Below are 26,047 nucleotides of genomic sequence, written 5' to 3' on the forward strand. Positions count from 1 at the left end.
GCATTATCGCGCACACACACACTTCCGGCACGCAACAAGAAAAAGGTTCGCCATCACTGGTCTAGGGTAATGTGAAGGGTGAGGGTCATCTTGGCCAGCAGTCACCTCTGGAGGCTAATATCCTTAACCTCATAGATTAGTTGCTCTAGGTCTAGGAGAATATCATCTAGATCACGGTACTTGCAATGCGTGGCGGCCTTGTGTAATGCTGCCATGTATGTATTTATTGACTTGCCGTCCCTTTGGAGTCTTTGCCAGAACTCATAGCGCTGAATGAATTTGGATGGCACGGGGGCATAATGTGCCCTCAACGTGGTCTGCAGGACTTGCCACAGTACAGACTGTACCAATGTTGGCTCTGACAGCAATTCGGCTGTGTCAAACACTTCGTGGCCGCAGTGGCTCAAGAAGAGGGCTCGCTTCCGATTGTCAGACAGCCCTTGGAGGTCATTTGCTTCGAGGAAGCATTCAAATCGCGTCATGTACGATCCCCATTTTTCTTTCACGGGATCGAACGGCGGTGTGAAGGCGGACATCGCTCTGCTATGCTCGGCTTGTGCAGATTTTCCTGCCTGGCTGGATTCGGTTGTCAGCTCTTATTTGTGCAACCTGTCTACCTCGATCGCACCCTTGTTGCCAGTGTTAGATAGAGTGAATGAGGAGCCAGGAGCCAGGTCGAAATGAACAACAACTCTTTTATGTACAGTGAGAATCCAGCAACTTTACAGTCTAACAGCTCTCCTTATATATAGTAGCTACTTGCCAAATGTGTTAGCCAATGATCATCAAGCTTTTTCCCGCTCTAATTTTCCCTCCAAAATTAGATACATAACAGGTAGCTTTTACTGTGCTTTGTGCCACATGTTAAACTAATTCAGATTGTAGCATACCACAGCTTGTGAAGCAGTCCCATGGTCTGGCTGACAACTAGGACGTTCTTGAACTTTTTCTTTCCAAAAGGTTCAGATTACGAGTACCTACACTGGAAAGAAAGAAGAAAAAAACACCCCAGCCTGCTATAATAATTTAAAAAGATGGATTCACAATAGGAGCTGAGTGAGAAGTACACCAAGGAATTCCCTCATCCTTTCTACAGGTAGTCCTCAACTTAAAACCATTTGTTTAGTGACTATACGAAGTTACAACGGCAATGAAAAAAGTGACTTATGACTTATGACCACAGTACTGTTGCAGCATCCCCATGGTTACATGATCGAAATTTGAATGCTTAGCAGCTGGCATGTATTTATGACAGTTGCAATGTCTCAGGGTCATGTGATCAACGCTTGTGATCTTCTGACAAGCAAAGTCAATGGGGAAGCCACTTCATAACTGTGCTACTAACTTAATAATTGCAGTCAGTCACATGACAACTGTGGCAAGAAAAGTCATAGAATGTCCTTTCTATGTCACTTAACTGTCTTGCTTAGCAACAGAAATTTTGAGTTCAATTGTGGTTGTAATTTGAGGATTACCTGTATAGGTAACAGATACCCATCTTCAGATTCAATTATTTTGTCTTGGAGGCAGTGGGGAAGGGGTGATCTTTAGTCTTATTATTCTACTGTTGAAAGTTATATTAGAAAATGAACAACCTGAGAAGACCTGATGTCAAAATGTAATCTGCTTCTGCAAAATCTGGTTGGTCATTGAACTGAATGGACCCTCCTCTTTCTCCTCCCTTGCAAAAAATTTTTGCTGAATGCAAGAAGAGGGTACAGAATCTTCTGACTAGTCAAAGGAGAGACATACAAACCATGGATTCTTCTAATACACAGAGGAAAAAAGTAGCTATAATTGGGGGAGGATTGGTAAGATCTTTTAAAATATAAAAATATAACAAAATTATGGTCACTGAGCAGAACTGCAAACCAAATTTTAACCATCATTGCTGAATAGTGTCTATTTTTTGTATTTGAATGAAACAGGAAACCTAACAAGGTTTGTCTGTCTGACAGAAAATGTTTCAACCTTTAAAAATCTGTTTAAGATGAAAATAGTTGCACATTCTGTGATGATAAAGGATTGTTTTCATGTCTTCTTATCTATGTATACTCACAAGTATGTCATAATTCGTTTTCACTTTATCATATGGGTTTCTCAATGGCTTTTGAAATGTATTTGTAGGAATTCTGGACCTGTTTGTTTCCAGTAGCTTTCCCCTGTAAATTGTAGCTACTGAAGTTCTGTTGGTATTTTGTAGCACCATTTTAATTTTTAATTGGCACCAGTCTGCAGAAATCAGGAAGCTACCATAAGATGTCCCATGTCTGCTGAGTATGGGATGGTGTGAATTTGTGTGTGGGAGAGAGAAAGAGAGAGTGAGAAAGTGTGGGGTGGGAGAGGGTGGGGATAATATTACTTACTTTGTATAAAAATGAATTGGGAAGAATTTTTTTTTTTTAAATTTGATTTATATGCCGCCCTTCTCCGGAGACTCAGGGCGGCTTACAATGCGTTACAATTTGATTCTGTGTAGGACTTAGCTTCTTTTTTTGTTGTTGTTGAAAAAGTTTTTATTTTATTTTATAATCAAACAAATATACAATATAAGCAATCATTCAATCTATCATCAACCTTCAACCCCCCCTCCCCACCCCTCACCCCCGACTTCCCAGAACAAAAACAGGGCATAGACTTCAACAAACATTTGCTAACATGTGCTAACTTACTGCAAGATTTAAAACTCCCTGGACCCCTTAACTCCCCTTCTACAAAGTCATCAACCTCCCCTTTCATTAACTCTAAGGGTTCTAAAAACATTAACAAACATTGATCATTCAAACCCTAAAAACTCTCTTAGTATATCTGTAAAATATTCTTAATTCATTTACTTAAACATTTTACTCTCCCTCCACTTTTCTCAAAATTCAGATATTTTAGAAAATCTTATAACAAAAAGTAAACCTTAATTAGTCAATAATTGAATTTCTGCATTTTCCCCTCAATCTTCCTTCCTCCCTCTATCATTTAAATTTTAAAATATAATCATTTTAATTAGCCATTAATACATAAAAATTTTATAACAAAAAGTCTTCCTCCCTCCAACTTTTAAATCTTAAAACATAATCCTTTTAATTAGCCATTAAAACATCAACTGCAAAACCAAAAAAGATTAATCTTCCATTCTTGCTTTCTTTTTATATTTTTTCCAATCTTTCTTCATTCCTCCTAGTTCTGTTTTGAGGAGGTTTTTAATTTTAATTTGAGGTTGATGTATCTGTAAAAATTGTCCCCTTTTGGAAAGTGTTTCCTCTGATTTAGAGCCACCATATCGCCTCTCCTTGCTTATATAGTCAGTCACTTTATTCCTTGTTCTGTAAAACCAAAAATTATCATCAGTTCGCAAAGAAAAATTCAGTTGTTTCTTTTCAGTTAGTTGTGTGAAAGCCGCTGGCAAATCTCCTTTTTCCTCCAAAACCTCGCAAGGCTGGTCATTTTCTACTTTTTTCCTCTCCAAATCATCACAAAGAGCAGGAAGTAAGCTTGAAAATTCTTGAGAACCAGCCGATTCCACCTTCTCTGCTTTAATCAAAATGTCTCCTGCATTGTCATTGTGCTCTGTATTTGCTTTTGTGTCCTCCAACAATTCTTTTAATTTCCATTCGAAGATTGCTATTTGGTTAATCTTAGCTACAGTATGATTGTTCATGGCTTCCTTTACAAATTCTGTAAATTCATTAATAGAATCCTTGTATCTCTGTGAATTAGTCGACTGTGTCATTTCTGACACCACTGGAGAAGTTCCAGCACTTTCAAAAACTCCTTTCTTGGAAGCCATCTTTATGACCATAAAGTCATAAAGTCATAAAGTCACAGCCATAAAGTCTCTTGAACAGCTTTCAGCAATTTGTTTGTAAATCCCCAAGCAAAATGATCTTTTCTCCAAGCAGCTCTTTAAAATCAAATCCAGCAACTTAAAGCCAGTCTCTGAGCACAAATCTGTCCTTTCCTTTCTAACTTTTACTTTTAGACTCACAACAAAGACGCCATCTTCACCTCCAGCTCAGGAAAGCATTATACTTGCAAAAGCTTGTTCTCCTGCTTCCGTTCAGCCTGCTTTTTGGATTCAATTAATCTTCTTTTTGACAGCAGAGTTGGACGCGACGCCTAGCTCTGTTAATACAGAGTCGCATCGGATCCGGAGCTTCAGTGGGCTGACGGGGGGGGGCTCTCACCCTCCAAGCCCCTGGAGTTATTCCGGGGGCTTCCGGGGAGCTCTACCCTCACCCACCGGCTCTCCTCCCCTTCTTCTCCCGAAGGAGAGGTTTTTGAGCCGTCTGACAGCTGATTAGCGCTGTCAGGACGGCTCCAACGGAATCACGATGCCAGCGGTCTAAAAAGACCGTCCGCGGCGCCAGCGGAGCCAAACCCTGTGTAGGACTTAGCTTCTTGAAACTTTCTGAGAAATTTGTTATTAAGGACAAGTGACTACAGTAACAGATGCCTGTTTTATTGTTAAAAAATATAAAGCCTCCCCTGTGTCTAAAGAAATAAGGATAAAGTAATATGGAAATTAGAATATGGTCCATAAAAGACATTTGTCTTTTCCTTAAAAGTTTCTAACTGTGATACTGTGATGTGAATGGCAGCAAGTCAGTAGAGCTAATTTCTCCTAATTGGGAAGGTTCTGTGCAAAAAAAAAAAAACACCTGTTAAAAGTTGGTAAAATTTGTGGTTTTGAGCAAGTTAAAAAAGAAAGCAATTCTAGAGACAAATATGCCTCAAAAACAGAATTGAGAATGATTGTATGATAAATAAATAAACATAAAATAAAACATGACATAAAAATGAAAATATAACAAGACAAAAACATATTTTCCAACTTGTTTTGACTGTTATAAGAAGCAATGATTAAATAGTTTCCTTATTCTCTGCATTTCATGACTTTTTATGAAAGGAACTTCTTTATGTGGATAGAAACAATGAAGTGGCAATCTTCACATTTCTAGCAGAGGAAAGTCCCTCAACATTTACATTTTGTCAACATCTTGTCGAGCCTGATTCACACGAATATATCATTTTGGGGGATTTGGTTGACTTGATTCTCCCCTACAGAAAAGGCTTCAGATGCAGTATGCATTTTAAAACCATGTAGCATTCTCTCAAATCCTTTTCAGCATATTTTCGTTTTTGGCTGAAAAAACACTGTAATGCTTCTGTTACAGGTGGGTTCTCTAAATGCTTCTTTCTTTGCAAGAAGGGGATTCCAAGTAGAAATGTATGAAGCAAGATCAGGTATGATCTGTTATTTGATAATATGTGAACATTTTAGATGATAAACCTACGTATATAGAAGCCTGCAAATCTTACTGCAATGCTGTTTTTGAAATTTCTTATTCTTTCAGAAGTGGAGATTTTATAGTATTAAATCACCAGGAGACTTCGATAATTAGAATTATTTACAATAATACTTTAAGTGATGGTTTAGTTTTTTCAGATCAAATACAGCATATCTGTTATCCTTATATTTGCAAGTTGGAGCAATAGGACCTGCTTCTAAACTTCACATCAATGAATTTATACCAACATTTATTGATCAAAATTGCAGAATCAGTAAAAAATTTGTAGAATCTTTTGCCCCATGTGTGATTTTAAAAACAGAAGAAAAATCTGTATGTTCAATCATTTTACCTGTGAATACAGTATTCAGGATGGAGAAGTAGGGTGACAAATATTACACTATGGAGAAATACAGCATTGATGATTCCTTGATAAGACCAAGGAAATGGTGTTATCCAAAGCCAAAGTATAAGCATGGAATGTTAATAAACTCACATATGAGAAGATAAAATCATATAAATAGCCAGTTGTCTTGTTAGAATCAGGGTCTACAAGAGCCTAGATGGGAAGTCCATCAGCCATTGTCAGGTTTTTCTTTTCAAAAAGTGGGAATTCTATCCCTTTAGTTCTCCAAGCCTTCCAAGCAATTCAAACAATGTAACATTTCTGAGATCAGTTTTCAGAGTGTTATCCTATGTGCCCAATTCAGCCCCCAACTTAGAAGACTTAGAGGATTTGTCTACCTGGAGGTAAGAATTTGGCTCATTAAAACCTATTATTGGCTGAAATTTATAGCCACAACCTGGTGTGTGTGTGTGTGTGTGGCTACATTTATGCTTGCTTACTGTTGATCAAGCTGGATAAAAGATCAAACTAGCTCCATTCCTTACATTGCTGAGGATTCAATACTGTTTAAAAAAACTATTCCGCTCAAATAACAACAACAACAAAAGTGCAAGGGAAGACTCAGAGGAAAAGACATACAGGCAGACCCTTCTGCAGTTCTGTGGCCAGTTATTTTCCTCTGGCTGGTGTCAGGCACAAGAAGGAGGTCAGAAAATCCTATGGAATCAATAGTGTTTGTTTGGGGGGGGGAGGGGGGAGGGGTGGCAGCCGGATTGAATCTTCGTGTTTGAAAAGCAATCCATTGTCCATCAACATCCAAAAAGGGAGGGCAAGGATGCCCTTGAAGTGATGTCCCGGTGCCTGGAGGCCGTACGGATCTGGATGGGGAGGAACAGGCTCAGGCTCAACCCATCCAAGACTGAGTGGCTGTGGTTTCCGACGTCCCGATATAGTCAGTTGACGCCATCACTGACTATTGGGGGCGAATCATTGGCCCCCACGGAGAGGGCTCGCAACTTGGGCGTCCTCCTGGATTCACGGCTGTCTTTAAAAGAGCACTTGACGGCCGTGACCGGGAGGATTTTTCATCAGGTTCGCCTGATTCACCAGTTGCGTCCCTTTCTGGATCGGGACTCTTTACGCACGGTCACTCATGCCCTTGTCACCTCCCGCCTGGACTATTGCAACGCTCTCTACATGGGGCTCCCCTTGAGGAGCACCCGGAGGCTCCAACTGACGCAGAGTGCGGCCGCGCGGGTGGTAATGGGAGCGACATGGCGTTCCCATGTAACACCTCTCCTGCGCGAGCTGCACTGGCTCCCGGTGGTCTTCCGGGTGCGCTTCAAGGTTTTGGTTACCACCTTTAAAGCGCTCCATGGCTTAGGACCTGGGTACTTGCGGGACCGCCTACTACCACCAATAGCCTCCCACCGGCCGGTACACTCCCATAGAGAGGGGCTCCTCCGGGTGCCGTCAGCCAAACAATGCCGACTGGCGGCCCCTAGGGGGAGAGCCTTCTCTGTGGGGGGACCTACTATCTGGAACGAGCTCCCCCGAGAGATACGGAGGATCCCGGATCTGCGCACCTTCCGCCGCGCCTTAAAGACCTTACTATTTCACCAGGCCGGCCTGGCCTAATTTTCCCCCTCTTTTATAAAAGATTTTTAAAATTTTAAATATCTTTTAGTATTTATATATTCAATTTTAAATTGGTTTTAAAAGTTTGGGGTTTTAAATTTGTCGGGGCCAAAATTATTTAATTTGATTTTATTCTATTTTTTAAATTTTGTACTGTATGTGTTTTTATTGTTTGGCTGTGCACTGCCTTGAGTCCTTCGGGAGTAGGGCGGTATAGAAATCTAATAAAATGAAAATGAAATGAAAAATGAAGAAAGTCAGAATGATGTGAACAAAATTGCAATGAAACCCCTCACCACCCCATTGTGTAAAGCCATTCCCCCAGGAGCAGAAAATTGCTATGAGGTTGAAAGTCTGTATAGATTCTCAATCATCCAGGTCATGGTTGTCCCAAAGGTGCTTTTTCAGGAGGAATTGGACTTCCTTGTTTTTTCTTTAAAGATGTTTCACATCTCATCCAAGAAGCTTCTTCAGCTCTGACTGAATAGTGGGGAATGCAAGGATTTATATTCCTTGCAGACAGCTGGTCATTTACATCCTTTTTGAGGGTCATTGAAGCACTTGGATGTTTTGGGATGAACATCCTTCGAATGGTGTGGGAGTATGAACAGATTTCCAGAAAAATTGCAGACTTCAGAAACTAGGAGCACTACTCAGGTGACCCTGAAGACACAAATAAATCTCCAAGTGCTTCAACGACCCTCAGAAAGGATGCAAATGACCAGCTGTCTGCAAGGAATATAAATCCCTCCATTCCCCACCATCCAGTCAGAGCTGAAGAAGCTTCTTGGATGAGAAGCAAAATATCTTCAAAGAAAAAACAAGAAAGTCCAGTTCCTCCTGAAAAGCACCTTTGGAATTGCTATGAAATTGATTTCATTATACATGTTTTCAGTCATATAGAGACTGACACTGCCCCCACCCCCCCCACAAAGGATATCCATCATGAGGTACAACAGAGACTTACCCTGAGATTAAATGGACAGCCAATAAATTTTATAAATTTGTTCTGTCACCAACCCCACGCACACACACCAACAGAAGTTCAGGAGTTAAAGACCAAACCAGCCGGCAAAATCCTTTTCCTTATGATAATGGAACTTGGCAACAACCTAGTGGCTGCCTGCCAAGAATTTATTATTTACAAAGAGGAGAGATAACTTCTTCCTACTTCTGATACATCAAAGGAAAGCAGCTCAATAATTACAATCAAGTCCAGAGATAATCCCGTCTTAAAGCAAAAGTTCGGCAATGCAGAATGGCGTGGAAGCTTTCAGCTTTGTTCGTCACAAGGTTTGACTGGCCACCACGCTCCCTTTTATATCCTGTGGGGTGTGGTCCAGTGACTCAGCCTAATCTCGGGCACGCCCTTTATTCTGTTGCGCGCGCTTATCTCTGCGACGCTGGCGTGGGTCCAGCCAAGACTCATTACCCTCATCACTGTCCATCTGTGGCTGCATGAACGTGCTTGGCCCCGGCCCTATCTCTTGCTCTTCAGCGGACACCGAAGGCATTGCCAGAGAGGAGGGTCCTGGAGAGGGAGGCCTTGCCAACTCCTCTCCTTCACTCTCGGAGTCCTCTCCTGCCGATGACACAGGCTCAGGTAACGGAGCCACAACAAAATTATAAATAAACATGTCATTCGTATTCTTCTGCTATCCTTAATGGGAAAAATCGTACAGTTCTACCCTGGCACAAGTCAATATTTGGAAAATGAGTAATATGGAATTATGAACATTTTTGATACTAGCAATTATAATATCTCAATGCACACAATAAACGTCTGCTTCATTTCTTTTCAGATATCCGTAGTTCAAGTGTAACTCGTGGCAGGAGCATTAATTTGGCCTTATCTCACAGGGGACGGGAAGCTCTCAAGGCAGTTGGAATGGAAGATCAGGTGACCTTAAAGAGAAAGAGCTAACATTCTCTGTGGGAGGTGGATCATTATAGGACTATTTGTTAATTTATTAATAACATTTCTAGGGCAGAGTATTAAGGATTCTGTCCACCATAATCAGTGGTGGGTTGCTCCCAGTTCACCCTGGTTCGGGTGAACTGGTAGTGGTGCTGGCGGGAGGCTCCGCCCACCCACCCAGACGTCATCAAAAACAGTCTGCGCATGGGCAGAAGCAAAGCGAGCATGTGCGCCCGCATGCTACCAATAGCAAACCGGTAGTGCCGGGATTTGAATCCCACTACTGACCATAATGTAAACATTTACAAATAATATATAATTATATCTTTTACCCCTTGTTGCCTTGGCAACAGAGCGTGCATATCTCCATCAAACTCATCTTCCTTACTCTCTACAGAACAATAAATCATGCTGCTAGCTATTGTGTTTGACCTTACAGGGATTAAATCGTTAACTTTTTAGGTTGGTCTTGCTTGATGAAAGTCCACTACTTTCATTTTATGGGCTTACATTACTCCTTGGCTGCCAATAATTCATAGTGGAATATGTTGTGGATGATGTAGAGTTTAGATAATGATATGTGATGGACCAGTAGAGATCTGTGTTCAAGAGACCAAACAAAGTCTTCCAGAACCTTCCAGTGAAATAGACCATATAATGAAGGAGCCTGGTGGTGCAGTGGACTAAACTACTGTTAAAGTAGTATTTAGCTACCAGCTGCCTGCAATTACTGCGAGTTCAATTCTCACCAGGCTCAAGGTTGACTCAGCCTTCCATCCTTCCGAGGTAGGTAAAATGAGGACCCGGTTTGTGAGGGCAATAAGCTGACTTTGTATAAAATAGAACACCGCTTGGGGGGCCAAAAGCCCTACTAAGCAGGTACAGTCAGGTCCAGAAATATTGGGACATCGACACAATTCTAACATCTTTGGCTCTATACACCACCACAATGGAGTTGGAATGAAACAAACATGATGTGCGTTAACTGCAGACTGTCAGCTTTAATTTGAGGGTATGTACATCCAACTCAGGTGAACGGTGTAGGACTTACAGCAGTTTGTATATGTGCCTCCCACTTGTTAAGGGACCAAAAGTAATGGGACAATTGGCTTCTCAGCTGTTCCATGGGCAGATGTGTGATATTCCCTCATTACCCCAATTACAATGTGCAGATAAAAGGCCCAGAGTTCATTTCAAGTGTGCTATTTGCATTTGGAATCTGTTGCTGTCAACTCTCAAGATGAGATCCAAAGAGCTGTCACTATCAGTGAAGCAAGCCACCATTGGCAGTTGCTGGCTTGCTTTGTTGGATCTCCTGGGCGACCGTGGGGCGTTATTTGGCCCCTTGGTCGTCCCAGAGGCCTCCATGAGGATTTATGGAGGCTGGGCGAGGCTGGATGAGGCAAGCAGCATGGTCCCAAGGAAGATCCGGGAGGGGTTGGGGAGAGCTGGACTATGACTGAGGGGTTTTCCCCCCTATGGCATTGTTGCCTCTGCTCTCCTTTTTCACCCCCATCCCCCTGAATGTGGTGATGCCATGTCGTGTATGCCTGCTGAACAATCATCTCCGGGTCTAGATGCCATCTTGACCTCCCCGGAGGTAATGACGGTTATGATCTCCGCTGTCTGAGCCTGTCTGGACTATGTGGACTGACCTGACCCCATTCTTTCCCTCCGTTGAATGGAGGTTTACATCTGGGGATTCAAGTCTTGGTGGAGTGGGTCTATAGCTGCTGTCTCAACTCCGGCTTTTTGGACGATCGTGGTTGACCAGCCCCCGTGAGAGGAGGGCTGGGTCACCCTCTGCCGGACCGAAACAGCATTTTACTCCCGCCATTGCCGTGAGAGGGCACTGAGGTCTCACATGCTCCATTGGAACTCTATTGAAGCCTGGCATTTCACTCCTTCTGACTGTGATAACATCAAATTGGCCCCTGGTTATTGGCCATGGACTACCACCTCCCTTTGATCTTTGATGTACTCGGTGAATGACCTTCGTGCCCTGCGAGACTCCCCCCTCTCGCAGGTCTGGCCCTCTTCGTTATCGAGGGCCTATCTTGATGACGGGCGTTGGAGCCCCGAGAGATGGCATGCGGTTAAGAAGAGTTTGAGGGGTTTTTTAAGTGGGTTTTTTAGTGAGTTTTTAACAAAAATTTTAAGGGGTTCGGGGGGGATTAGGGTGGGTTCTGGGGGAAATCCACCGGGTTCAAGACCAGCCTTAGCGAAGGGCTGCGACATTAGGGACGTAGAACCGGAGGTCGGGGAGGGGGTTGGAGTTCGATTTGAAGAGGGCTGTTCCATCAGTACAGTGAGTGGGAGGGGCAGATATGGCGGAAGCTGGGGACCATATCATGTGCGGGGAATGCGCACTCGCTATCTTAGAGCGATTGCGCATTCCGGTCCCCAATGCTTTTCTTGTTCCCCAGGTTGTTCAGATTCTCAGGGCCAGAGCCTCCGGCTGATGTTGTGCAACGCCAGGTCCGTTGTTAATAAAGCCCCCCTCATTCACGATCTTATTCAGGAGGGGGAGGCGGACCTGGCGGGCATTACGGAGACCTGGTTGGGCCAGGAGGGGGGAGTCCCCCTCGTGGATATATGCCCACCAGGCTTCCGTGCATTTCATCAGCCGAGGGCTCAGGGCAGGGGCGGGGGGGTGGCGGTTATTATAAAGGAAGGTCTGGATCCAAGGGAGACCACTGTTCCACAGATAGCCGGATGTGAGTCCCTCTTTGTGAAGTGGGGTCGTGGAGTACAGATGGGCCTGTTGGTCACGTACCTGGCTCCCTGCCACGTGGCAACGGCCCTGCCCGAGCTCCTTAACGTTATAGCCGAGGTGGCGGTGGGCACCCCCAGACTTGCCATCATGGGGGATTTCAACCTGCCATCTATCGGTGAAACGTCTGAGGTGGCTCGAGAGTTCATGGCTTCCATGACGGCCATGGACCTTACTCAGTTAATTCATGACCCCACTCACACAGGAGGACACACTCTGGACTTAGTTTTTGTCTCTGGTCAGTGGTTGAGTGGCCTTGATATAGGGGATATAGCCATCGAACCCTTGTCATGGTCTGACCACTCGCTCCTTCGACTGGACTTTCTAACCGCTGCACCCTGCCGCAGGGAGGCGGGACCGACCAGGTGGTTCCGCCCCAGGCGCCTGATGGACCCTGATAGGTTCCAGATGGAGCTTGGGCCATTTCCTGAGATTCTGGCTCATGACTCGGCTGAAGACCTGGTGGCCGCCTGGGATAGTGCGGCTGCCGGGGCCTTGGACCGAGTCGTGCCTTTGCGGCCTCTGACCCGGCACCGAACTCACCTAGCTCCTTGGTTTTCCAAGGAGCTTAGGGAGATGAAGCGCCGGAAAAGACGCCTGGAGAGTAGTTGGAGGACTAGCCGCTCCGAACCTGACCGAACACTGGTGAGGTCTCATATTAAGACCTACCTAGTGGCGATAAAAGCGGCGAAAACTAGCTACTTTGCCGCTCTTATCGCGTCATCAGATAATCGCCCGGCCGCCCTGTTTAGGGTGACCCGCTCCCTCCTCCATCTGGAAGTGTGGGATGACCCCTTGCAGGGTCGAGCTGAGGATTTTGTGCAGTATCTGTATGACAAAATCGCTCAGATTCGGGAAGGGCTGGCCTCTGACTGGGTATGTCCAGACGGGATGACTGAGGCAGGTCTTGAGAGCGTTATCTGGGGGGAGTTCGATCCTGTGGCTCCCGAGGACATGGACAGGGTCCTGGGACGGCTGAACGCGACCACATGTTTATTGGACCCGTGTCCCTCCTGGTTGGTACTGGCTTCCCGGGAGGTGACACGAGGCTGGCTCCAGAAGATTGTTAACGCTTCTTTGAGTGAGGGGGTCCTGCCGGCTGCTTTGAAAGAAGCGGTGGTGAGGCCCCTCCTCAAGAAGCCTTCTCTGGATCCGGCTGTTTTGGCTAACTATCGTCCAGTCTCCAACCTTCGCTTCATTGCGAAGGTTGTTGAGAGTGTGGTGGCGCAACAGCTTCCCCGGTACCTGGATGAAGCTGTCTATCTAGACCCGCTCCAGTCCGGCTTCCGGCCTGGGCACAGCACGGAAACGGCATTGGTCGCATTGGTGGATGATCTCTGGAGGGCCCGGGATAGGGGTTGCTCCTCTATCCTGGTCTTGTTAGATCTCTCAGCGGCTTTTGATACCATCGACCATGGTATCATGTTGCACCGGTTGGCGGGGTTGGGGGTGGGAGGCACCGTTTTGCGGTGGTTCTCCTCCTACCTCTCTGACCGGTCGCAATCTGTGTTGACAGGGGGGCAGCGGTCGACCCCGAGGCACCTTGCTTGTGGGGTGCCACAAGGGTCGGTCCTCTCGCCCCTTCTGTTCAACATTTATGTAAAGCCGCTGGGTGAGATCATCCGTGGCTTCGGGGTGGAGTTCCATCAGTACGCTGATGACACCCAGCTGTACATCTCCACCCCAGGCCACCCCAATGATGCCCTTAAAGTGATGTCCCAGTGCCTGGAGGCCGTGCGGGCCTGGATGGGGAGAAACAGGCTCCAACTCAACCCCTCCAAGACCGAGTGGCTGTGGCTTCCGGCGTCCCGATATAGCCAGCTGACGCCATCGCTGGCTATTGGGGGCGAATCACTCGCCCCCACGGAGAGGGCTCGTAACTTGGGCGTCCTCCTGGACACATGGCTGTCATTAGAAGATCATTTGGCGGCTGTGGCCAGGGGGGCTTTTTATCAGGTCCGCCTGATACGCCAGTTGCGCCCCTTTCTAGATCGGGACTCCCTACGCACAGTCACTCAGGCACTCGTCACTTCCCGCCTGGACTACTGCAATGCTCTCTACATGGGGCTCCCCCTGGGGTGCACCCGGAGGCTCCAGCTGGTCCAGAACGCGGCCGCGCGGGGGATTTTGGGGGCGACGAGGCGCTCCCACGTGACACCTCTCCTGCGCGAGCTGCACTGGCTCCCGGTGGTCTTCCGGGTGCGCTTCAAGGTGTTGGTGACCACCTTTAAAGCGCTCCATGGCTTAGGGCCGGGGTACTTACGAGACCGCCTTCTGCCACCAATAGCCTCCCACCGGCCAGTACGCTCCCACAGAGTGGGCCTCCTCAGGGTGCCGTCCGCCAGACAATGTCGGCTGGCGACCCCCAGGGGGAGAGCCTTCTCTGTGGCGGCGCCTGCCCTCTGGAACAACCTCCCCCCAGAGCTACGTACAATAACAGACCCCCGGATTTTTCGTCGGGCCCTAAAAACCCATTTATTTCAACTAGCTGGGCTGGCTTGAGTCAAATTTTAAACGGATTTTAAATTGGAATGTTTTAATTACGGCCAAAACTATTTAATTATTTTAAACAGTTTTTAGATCTTGTGTGTTTTGTATGTATGTCTTGTTTTTACTTTGGCTGTTCACCGCCCTGAGTCCTACATTGGAGAAGGGCGGTATAGAAATTTAAACAAATAAATAAATTAGGCTGAAGAAACAAAAAAAAACCCATCAGAGAGATAGCAAGAGCATTAGGCATGGCCAAAACAACTGTCTGAAACATTCTCAAAAAGAAGGAATGCACCAATGAGCTCAGCAACACCAAAAGACCTAGGAGACCATGGAAAACAAGTGTGGTGGATGACCGAAGAATTCTTTCCCTGGTGAAGAAAACACCCTTCACAACAGTTGGCCAGATCAAGAACACTCTCCAGGAGGTAGGTGTATGTGTGTCAAAGTCAACAATCAAGAGAAGACTTCACCAGAATGAATACGGAGGGTTCACTACAAGATGTAAACCATTGGTGAGCTTCAAAAACAGGAAGGCCAGATTAGAGTTTGTCAAACAACATCTAACAAAGCCTTTACAGTTCTGGAACAAGATCCTATGGACAGATGAGACCAAGATCAACTTGTACCAGAGTGATGGGAAGAGAAGAGTATGGAGAAGGAAAGGAATTGCTCATGATCCTAAGCATACCACCTCATCAGTGAAGCATGGTGGTGGTAGTGTCATGGCGTGGGCATGTATGGCTGCCAATGGAACTGGTTCTCTTGTATTTACTGATGATGTGACTGCTGACAAAAGCAGCAGGATGAATTCTGAAGTGTTTTGGGCAATATTATCTGCTCACATTCAGCCAAATGCTGCAGAACTCATTGGACGGCGCTTCACAGTGCAGATGGACAATGACCCAAAGCATACTGCAAAAGCAACCAAAGAGTTTTTGAAGGGACAGAAGTGGAATGTTATGCAATGGCCAAGTCAATCACCTGACCTGAATCCCATTGAGCATGCATTTCACTTGCTGAAGACAAAACTGAAGGGAAAATGCCCCAAGAACAAGCAGGAACTGAAGACAGTTGCAGTAGAGGCCTGGCAGAGGCATCACCAGGGATGAAACCCTGTGTCTGGTGATGTCTATGCGTTCCAGACTTCAGGCTGTGATTGACTGCAAAGGATTTGCAACCAAGTATTAAGAAGGGAAAGTTTGATTTATGATTATTATTCTGTCCCATTACTTTTGGCCCTTAACAAGTGGGAGGCACATATGCAAACTACTGTAAATCCTACACCGTTCACCTGAGTTGGATGTACATACCCTCAAATTAAAGCTGACAGTCTGCAGTTAACGCACATTGTATTTGTTTCATTCCAACTCCATTGTGGTGGTGTATAGAGCCAAAGATGTTAGAATTGTGTCAATGTCCCAATATTTCTGGACCTGACTGTATATACAAAAGTATGAAGGCTATTGCTTAAAAACATTGTAAGCCGCCCTGAGTCTCTGGGGAAGGGCGGCATATAAATCAAACTAATAAATAAATAAATAAATAAATAAATAAATAAATAAATAAATACAAGATTTCAATCAAAATAGAGCTGGAAGGGTCCTTGGAGCAGCCCTCTGCTCAAGCAGATGACCTTATATCAGGGGTGTCAAACTCATGGCTCATGGGCCAGATTCGGCAGTATGGCCACCCTGGAAATAGTGAAGGACCGGCCCACAGTGCCTCTGCCAGCAAAAACAGAGCTCAAGGCTCTATTTTCAGCTGTGATGGCCTCCTGCAGCCCTCTGCCAGTGAAAACGGAGCCCGGGGAGGTCGAGCGCAGCCCTCCCAAGCTCCGTTTTCGCTGGCAGAGGCACCGTGGCCCGGTCCTTCGCTGTTTCCAAGAGCTTCGATGAGAGCTAGCCACTCCCACCCTGGCCACTCCCACCCTGGCTCCCTGAGGTCAAACACAACCCTGTTGTGGCCCTCAATGAAATCAAGTTTGACAGCCCTGCCTTATACCATTTCAGTCAAGTGACTGTCAGTGTCTTCTTAAAAACCTCCAGTGATCAAGCACCCACAACTTCTGAAGACAAGTTGTTCCACTGGTTAATTGTCCTCACTGTTAGGAAGTTTCTCCTTAATTTCAGATTGCTTCTCTCCTTGATTAGTTTCCATCCATTGTTTATGGTCCTGCCCTCTGGTGCTTTGAAAAATAAATTGACCCCTCCTCTTTGTGGCAGCCTCTCAAATATTGGAATATTGCTATCATGTCTCCCCTAGTTCTTCTTTTCTCAAGACTAGCCAAACCCAAATCCTGCAACCATTCTTCATGTTTTAGTTTCCAGGCTTTTAATCATCTTAGTTGCTCTTCTTTGAACTTTTTCCAAAGTTTCAACATCTTTTTTGTAATGGATGCAGTATTCCAGGTGTGGTCTTACTAAGGCTTTATAAAGCAGTACTAATACTTCACGTGGTTTTGATTCTATGCCTCCGTTTATACAACCAAGGATTGCATTAACTTTTTTGGCTGCTGCCGCACACTGCTGACTCATGTTTAAGTGATCCTCCACTAGGACTCCAAGGTCCCTGTCACAGTTACTGTTTTTGAGCCAGGTTTTGCCTAATCTGTTCTTGTACCTTTGGTTTTTTCATACCCAGGTGTTGCTTTTCTCCACATTAAATTTCATTTTGTTGGATAGGGCCCATTGTTCAAGTCTGTCAAGATCTTTTTGGATTCTGAGCTTGTCGTCTGGGGTCTACTTGAATCTTTCCGAGCTGCTCCAGGATGACTTGACATGTGTAGAAAGCTCCTGTGGTGTCTTGCTTGAAGAGGCATCTGTGCTGGTAGAGAAGGTGCTTGGCAACATCCACATCTAGGGAAGCAGTGAATTCTCAGCAACCTTTACAGCCCAATGCTCCATGAGCTCTGCCAGTTGCAAAAAAATGGAAGAAATGGAAGAAAGAACTGAAATGCTGGGAGAAAGTATTAATTTTTGTCTATGAGAACAGAAGAATTTAAGAGGGGTTCCATCTCCCTTTTGGATGCTTTAATTATCAGGCAGGAGAAAAGTACAAATGTACACAATACACAACAAAGAATTAACAGGGGTAGAATATGGCCAGTGATCATTGTGCAGGAAGTTTTGAATTGTTAATCTTTAGATAGATCGATTATTAATTAATTAATTAATTATGAAATTTATTTGTTGCCCATCTTGTGTCCAATGACTCTGGATGGATTATCAATAATAAGAAGGAAAGGAAGATATGTTGCAAGTCACTACAGACAGAACATATAGAATGTCAAATAATACGGTTGGAAGAGACCTTGGAAGTCTTTTAGTCCAACTCCCTGCTCAAGCAGACCCTATAACTTTCCATATAAATGGCTGTCCAGTCTATTCTTGAAAACCTCCAGCGATGGAGCATCCACAACTTCTGAAGGCAAGTCATTTCAATGATTAATTGTTCCCACTGTCAGAAAATTTCTCCTTTGTTATAGACTGGATTTCTCTTTACTAATCTTTCACCCATCACTTCTTATCCTGATCTCAGATGCATTGGAGAATAGACTGATCCATTCTTCTCTGTGATAGCTAGGTTACAAACCTTCTTAGGCAAGTGGGCACACTTGAGCTTGAGAGTATGATACAGTCTCTGATAAGGAGCAATCAGTGGTGGGTTGCCCCCGGTTCGGACTTGTTCTATAGAACCGGTAGTAAAACCGGAGGGAGGCTCCACCCACCAATCCTGACATCATCAGAATGCTTCTGCACATGCACAGAAGAGCGTGCGCACGGCCCCGTTGTGAACCGGTAGTAAAGGTAAGTAGAACTCACGCCTGGGAGTAATGTTTGCCTTTTATAAAAGGGCTGCCATAACATTTCAAGATTCTAAAAAGCAATCCACTAGTTAAAACTAAAATAATTTGCTTCCAACCAAAGAATATTCGGAGACAGCTGATTTAAACTTCCTTGGTCTGGTTATGTTCCCCCCCCCCCCGCCCCCAAATGTAACAAGGTTTTTGAAAATTCAAAAATTGCATGCAGTATTAAAATAATTTTTTTTTCAATTAAATTTCAGATTGTTTCTAAAGGCATCCCCATGAAAGGAAGGAGAATTCACACTCGCTCAGGGAAAAGATATACAATTTTTTATGGAATAAAGAACCAGGTATGTTAAATCAGTCAAAACATGTTAAAGCTAAAGCATTTAACTTTTGTGTTTTATTTTTGCATACTTGTGCATGATGTGACTAATGAAAAATCGGCTACTATTATGAACAGTGGCACTACTGTCTATTTCCTGGAAGTATGAGGACACAAATGGCCACTTTCAATATTGTGCCCATCTTTAGCATTGCTCTCAGGGAAAGCTGGGATCAGCAGGAGTGCATGGCACACAGTAGATTCCCTTTTGCTATATTGTTTTGTCTAGAAGAGGATAGAAAGATATACCTGTGGACTAGTTATCTAATCTAGCCTATAACAATAATCTCTGCTCTTATATATGTATTCTCATTCTCTCTCTCCCTTCTTCTAAAATGTGACAGCATATTGGAAGAATGGAGTGAAATTTGGGGAAATGACTTTAAAATAAGAGTTTTTGTTTAAAAAAAAATCATAGGGTGTCTATACAGACATTGATGAATAAATGTTATTGGATTAGAAATGAAAATCAAAATGTTGCCTCAGCAGATGAGGCCCATATTCAATGCAATTCATACAAATAATTTATACTGTACAGTAATTTCAGGTAAGCTCTGCTAGAAATTCAACAGCAATTCTAAAATATTGCAGCCTTGATTTGGTAACCTTCAAAATGGGCTCTTCCAATTCTTTTCTACTTTCAACAAACAGAGTGATATCGGCTGCCTTGCCACTTAAATTGTATTTTGGACAGCTATTTTGATTCCACCCTTTTTCAGTCTCTGCCATACTTCTTGACATAGATATTTTAACTTCCTCTTCTTCTGTAACTGTATATAATTCTGTAAATACTTTCCTGTTTAGTGAATGATGTGCTTTCTTTTGTACCTCACTTTCTAGAGAAATCAGTTCCTAAATATTTTCCTTCTGTGCCAACACTTCTGTCATTTTACAATTTCATTTGTAAAGGGGTTCAGTTTAATGTTCATCTGCTTCTATCAAATTAGTCAGAGTATTTCTATCTTAGTGGCAACTTTATATATATTTATATATAATTTATATGCCACCCTGTCTTGCTCTCCAAGACGATTCTAGATGGCTTACAGTATACCCTGGATGGATTACAATTATACAATATTATGATGTATCTGACCTTAAACACTTATCTTTCTTAAGTTTTTTTTTTTTAATTCTATTTGTTGGTATTCTTGATTGAGATATCTTACCTTGCTGTTTCTTGCTTGTCACTGACATTTATTGGTTCTTCTTAATATTCAAAGCTCTTATCCTTTGTTGTCTGTCATGAAAGTTTGTTTTGAAAGTCACTTGGATATTTTCTTCTTTGAAATTTTGGAAATGTTTTTTGTTTTCGGAATGTCTTTTATCTCATCCCCCACTTCATCAGGTTTTGTTTCACATGAATTAAGCATGTCATTTATATTCCTTTCTTGCTGGCACAATTACTCTCTTCAATTTAATCCATATATTTGATAGTGAAAATTCACTATCTGTAACAGTCTGTAACTGGAAATATTTCTGAGGGCTGGCATGCACTTGTCCATTTTCTGTGTCCCGTGGTGTAGATCTGCATCTGGTAATGCCTGTGTATAGAGTCTGTGCTTATATTGCATGAAGCAATGCTTGGGAATAATCAAAGCTTTCCCCCCCAACCTATCTCCTGCATAATTGTAGCTGCCCATTCCAATTTCTCCTCTAATTCTAGCTTCTTTCCTTTTTCAAATATTTTTATTCTATTTACCCATTAATAGTCCTACATGCTTTTCCAGATGATGTGTTAAGCATTTCCTGCAATTTGCCATAGAATTCCTAAATGCCTTTCACCTTTGCATTTATAATAGTTCATTATGCTATTTCATTTTATTACATTAATGGTTGCTGGGTATCCACTAATTCTAATAGATATCATTTCTGTCCTGCATTGAGTTAACTAAGCATATATAGCAGAGTTGCCCAACCTTTCCGGGCCGGCTTTGCAAACTGGGAGGGAGTGGAAGGGGATGCTTCCACGTGAGCACACACGCTCACCACTCATGCAAATGGAGTGCACATGCACATGCTAGCCCACTGTTTCCACAAGTGCAGATGCACACACACATATGCCACTACCACAGCCTGGTTCCAAAAGGCCCAAAGGGCCACAGCCCGGGGGTTGGAGACCCCTGATATATAGCAATGCCCTTTTGGAGCATCATTGCCATTCTGATCCTTCATATGATCTTGTATCCTAAAGAGTATAATGTAATCATCTGATTTAAAGTGACCAGATCCAGTCCATCTAAAATCCTAAGGCAGGGCTGTCAAACTCGCAGCCCACAGGCCGGATGCGTCACGTGCTGGCCACGCCCACGCCCAGTTTAGTGAGGGGGTGGGAAAGTCATGATAAGTAACGTGATAATGCCGTGACGATGCGAGTTTGACATCCCTGTCCTAAGGCATCAAATGTAGTATGCTTCATTTCTGCTTTGATGATTTCAGGTTTTCTTTGGTTCATGCTTCTCACATTCTCTTTTCCAATTGTTTCAGCAGTGATACCACCACTGACTCGCAATAGCAATAGCATTTAGACTTATATACCGCTTCACGGTTTTTTACAGCCCTCTGTAAGCAATTTACAGAGTCAGCATATTGCTCCCAACAATCTGGGTTCTCATCTTACCAACCTCAGAAGGATGGAAGGATGAGTCAACCTTGAACTGCTCAGAATTGAACACCTGGAGTGAGCAGTGAGTTAGCCTTCCAGTATTGCATTCTAACCACTGTGCCACCACTAGCTATGCTTGCAGTTCTGGTCTGGTGAGTTCATCACTTCCAGATTTACCTGTGAATATTCAATATTCCTCCCAAGTATCTAAAACAGTGCCTTCTGACCTAGGGGTGATAATGTCTCACCAGCTGGTGTCTAAACTTGCCTGAATTTTCAGCCATGTGCATATGGTTTTCTTGGTAAAAATACAGAAGAGCTCCTCTATTGCCTTCTTCTACGTATGGTGTTTGGAGATGCTTCTTCTAATTTTGTCTTCCTTCATCTCTTCATAGCCTCTCTTGCTATGGTCTGTGTTGTGACTTCCTTTACCCTTTCTATCTTACAAACAAGATTGATTCTGGAAATCATATTCCCATTAGCATTGTTCTCAGAGTTCTTGAAAATATGGAGTCCTCCAGCACATCAAGAGATAATTCTTTAGGATAGACTTTTAGTAACCATGGCCTCTGCTCATGAGAATAATCTAAGATTTATATTGCTAAAATATTGGGAAAAGTGTATTGTACAAGGCTATATTTAAATATAGTTAAACATATAAAATGTTCTCTGCCTTATTTTGTTTTTGTTTGTTTTTAAACAGTATATTCTTTCTATAGATAGAGCAAATTTGAATAAGGGGTTATTAACTGGTAAGTGTGGATTAATCTGTTTTGATCCTTTCTCAATTTATCATATTTAAAATTATGTTGTGTTTGAGGTAGAATCATCATTACACAGATAGAATCAAGATATAAGAAGGATGAATGGCTATTAACTGTTTAAAATGAGTGTCTTCTCCTTTTGCATGAGCAAAGACTACAAGCAGTAAATGCATGCTTGTAGAGAAGAGAGAGGGAACTCAAAATCAGCACCTCAATAAAGTCTCTGAAGACACCAACTCTTAAAACCCATTAAACTTCTGCTATTTGTCAACCGGCTGCCAAATTCTTAGGTTTAAATACTCTTTCAAAGTAACACACTTCCACAACCTCAGGCAAGCTGAACATCTCAGTAACTACAAGACAGAGAGTTTATCTAGTCATTTTGCTTTAAATGCCCAGCATGCTGCTATGTAGAACACGAACATTTGGTGGCAAGCCAAAAAAAGAGACTGCAGAAAAGTAATAATGGGCATAGCAAAAGTTATATTGGTAGAGTTTACTAACCCATCCCCCATTCAAGAATAGGAGAACAACACTTTCACCAGGCATAATAGAAAGTTGCTCAGAGCTGGTAGAGTCCTGGCTGCTTACACTAAGCAAGTAATGAGTATGTTGGAGTGGGCCAGACTTGTTTTTCACCATATGATTTGTCTTTGTGGTGCAAAGTAGAGTTATTGAGAAGATGAAGGCAGAAAGTTAGGAAGTGGAAGTGGATACATCACATCAAATGCCAAAAGTCAAATCTTGTGTTGACATGTGTGACAGGCCAAATTACCCATATCTAACTACAGGGATCTTAGTGAATGGACTGGGTGAGAAAAAGTGATTAGAAAATATGCTACGTTCTATAAAAGTATTTATTACAGAACTATTTGTCAGGGCTCCAAGGAACACCCCCAACAAAATAAAGCTCTGAGGCCTGAGGTTCTTCAAAGTTCCAATTTATTAGAGATGTCATGTTGGCACATCTGGAAAAACCTGAATCTGAAAGCTTCCAGGTTTCCCCCACCCAGCTAAGAGTTCACAGCCCTGCCCCACACCCACAAGTTCATCACATTGTCCAATCAACTCTTCACACTCCACCTGATACAATCTTCATGCAGTCTACATCAGATGCTGGCAAAAGTCCTTGAGTACAGAATGTTGTTATGACTAACTTTCTACCGCTCCAACAACAACCCCCTCCCAACTTCCCCAACTAAAATATGTAGCAGTTTAGAAGCAAAAAGAAAATTGTCTTCCAAAACTGACACTGTTTTTTGTGAACAGTTATTCTACCTCTAAGAAAAAAATATATCTAAATGTTTAGATTTCATGTTGTTTCTTTTTTCTCTATTTACAGCTGCTGAGAAGTATCCCAATGTTAAGTTATACTTTGAGCACAAACTGCTTCACTGCAATGTAGACTCGGGGCTACTGACCTTTTCAGGGTAATCAAATGGCTCCGATTTTTCCAGCACACTCTAATCATTAACCAGTACCCAAACATTAGGCCACACTGACTCTTTCCAACTGTTATGGGCCTATATTTGTGTGAATTGAAAAATCATTAGGTTCCCCATCCCCAAGTTAGCAAAGATTAATAATTTAACCTAAATTAACAAACATAAAAAAATGTTTAATCAACAACCAGAAGACTGCACTTCACAAACTCCTGGCAATATAACTTCTTGGATGTAGGGGCTTCTGCTGAATTCAGGATATATTTTTTACTTGAGCAATGATTTATATTTTCAGGAGATTATGAGTTTTTTCAATAAATAAATCTTAATACAAAGCGCCAAGTTTATGCATTTACTTAGTCTCCTCTTCATCCTCTTCTTCTTCTTGTAATAAAAATATAAGATGAAATGTATGGAAACATATTTGAATTGGAGTTTGAAAAGATCATCTCACACAAAATCATTATGTATAATATTGGAATATAGGACTCAGAAATCTATACCTTATTTTTAAAACCTTATTTTATTGTCAGTAAAATCTAATGACATGTAGAGTGTCATTTGTTACATTAAAATATAAATTTTAAAAGTCAGGTTTTTTGAATTTTTTTAGAGTTACTATTCAATGTCAAAATTCTTATTTCAGAAATAGTTTACTTTTCCCCAAATCTGAAGGAGTCAAGTAGGGAAAAAAAGTAAATTTTTTAAACTTAGTGCTACAAGAGAGATCTAAGTAAACGGAAGTCATGTTCTATTATCACACAATATATCACAATATTTATTTATACCTGAGCACACATACTAATGGTACTTTTTGTGTTTTCTTAAAGATCAGACCAAATGACTAAAGAGGTCACCTGTGACTTAATTGTGGGCTGTGATGGAGCCTTTTCCACAGTTAGGAAGCAGTTTATGAGACAAACACGGTTTGATTACAGCCAAGTATATATTCCACATGGATACCTGGAACTGAAAATTCCTCCAAAAAATGGAGATGTAGGTAGTTAAAATTCATGTTCCCAGTTCATAAGGTACATTGGCGTTGACAGATACTTTTACATTACTTTTTTTTTGATCTTTCAGTTTGCAATGGAGCCAAACTATCTTCACATTTGGCCTAGGAACACATTCATGATGATTGCACTGCCAAACCTGGTAAGAGACCCTAAATGCATCTTTCATCTTTGACAATTGAGAATCTGGATTTGGTCTGGACAATCAGTTTCAGTCAACATTGACTTCCTGGAAGCATACGGTATTATGGATTGCATACCTGGAACTGTATGTCTAAATTTTTACTGATACAAATTCCATTCCTACACTCCATTCATGGTTCATGCAGTTCATTCCCATTCTTATATCCTCTCTTATTGCTACTGGCAGGTAATTTCTGATTCCTCCAACTACTGAACTGCCTGAGTGGATTCACTCATTCATAATTGTTCTCTCTTATATAAAAGCATTGCCAGCATAGTTTATTACAGCCTGAAGGGTGATTTTAGGAGGAGTCACAAAGTGGAGGAAAGGAAGCATCACTTGCACGCTGTACTAAGATATGAAATTAACTTCAATCATCAGAATTGCTATTTTAAAAGCTTGATTAGTATACAAGAGTTCAGAAGTTTCTATTTTCTCTGTGTTACAGTATAACATATTCTAGAAAAGAACAAGGTTCGAATGGTCATTTTTTTGTAGTGAAGGAAGAGTGTAACCAGTGGTGGGTTCCTCCCAGTTCCGCTGAGCTGGTAGCGGTGACGATATGACATCACCGAACTGGTAGACGGTTGCCTGCAAAAATAAATGGGTAGACCAGTGCCTGCAAAAATACATGAGTAGATCAGTGCCTGCAAAAATAAATGGGTAGATCAGTGCCTGCAAAAATAAATGGGTAGACTAGTGCCTGCAAAAATAAATGGGCAGATCGGTACAGCTCTGCAAGCAGTTAAAAGCCTGGTAGACTAGTACCTCTGCTAAATCCTAAATAATTGTCATATGACCATCAAGCCACGCCCACAAAATAAGCCACACCCACAGAACTGGTAGTAAAAAAAAATTAGAACCCACCCCTGAGTGTAACAGATAGAGTTAAATATCAACTATTACTATCTATTGTGTCCCCTTCTTCCTTCCAAAAGATAGTTTCTTGTCAGATAAAAAAATGACAGCCAAAACCAACTTTGCTATTTCATTTCTTTAAAAAGACTGAAAAAGAGCCTTTGCTATTCCATCAAGGTTGGACAGGCCTGATTTAGTAATGAAGTTGTTCTAAGGATTTATTTTCTTTCCCAACTTTAGACATTCTCTTGCTGTATTATACAGTATATCAGGGCTGCCTGAAAAATCAAACAAACAAACATAAGTCAGCCTTCAGTAATTCAGAGTAGAAGGTGTGTGGTTCAGCGGTTAGAAAAGATCAGCTCTGTCTTTGTTCACCCTTATCTTTTCTGGCTTTAGTTTCAACTGATAGGATTAAGGATTATTTCATTGCTCAACTTGTTTTTCTTCAAGGACTTGATAGATTAGATTGACCTAGTCCATCCTTTCTCTCTGCCTGTGGCTCAATGGTATCAATATTTTGTACACTCCTAGTTTCTAACAG

At 42.7% G+C, this 26,047-nt stretch overlaps 1 protein-coding gene across 3 annotated transcripts in view; it reads left to right on the forward strand.

Moving 5' to 3' along the window:
• The first annotated feature begins 1,693 nt into the window (after positions 1-1,693).
• KMO (kynurenine 3-monooxygenase) overlaps positions 1,694-26,047 on the forward strand; it is a 48,266-nt gene continuing 23,912 nt past the window's right edge. For 2 of the 3 annotated variants that reach the window (XM_087882220.1, XM_034426862.3), the window contains exons 1-8: positions 1,709-1,811; positions 5,169-5,238; positions 9,069-9,166; positions 18,516-18,605; positions 21,946-21,994; positions 23,349-23,436; positions 24,279-24,444; positions 24,532-24,603. In XM_087882220.1, the coding sequence (XP_087738346.1) occupies positions 1,758-1,811; positions 5,169-5,238; positions 9,069-9,166; positions 18,516-18,605; positions 21,946-21,994; positions 23,349-23,436; positions 24,279-24,444; positions 24,532-24,603 (687 nt within the window). In that variant the 5' untranslated portion in view covers positions 1,709-1,757. Of the gene's footprint in view, positions 1,812-5,168; positions 5,239-9,068; positions 9,167-18,515; positions 18,606-21,945; positions 21,995-23,348; positions 23,437-24,278; positions 24,445-24,531; positions 24,604-26,047 lie in introns of all 3 variants that reach the window. The other variant, XM_034426861.2, reaches the window with a different exon arrangement.

The sequence above is a fragment of the Pantherophis guttatus genome, chromosome 1 (assembly GCF_059756535.1).
Source record: "Pantherophis guttatus breed Tessera chromosome 1, ASM5975653v1, whole genome shotgun sequence".
Classification (NCBI taxonomy): domain Eukaryota; kingdom Metazoa; phylum Chordata; class Lepidosauria; order Squamata; family Colubridae; genus Pantherophis; species Pantherophis guttatus.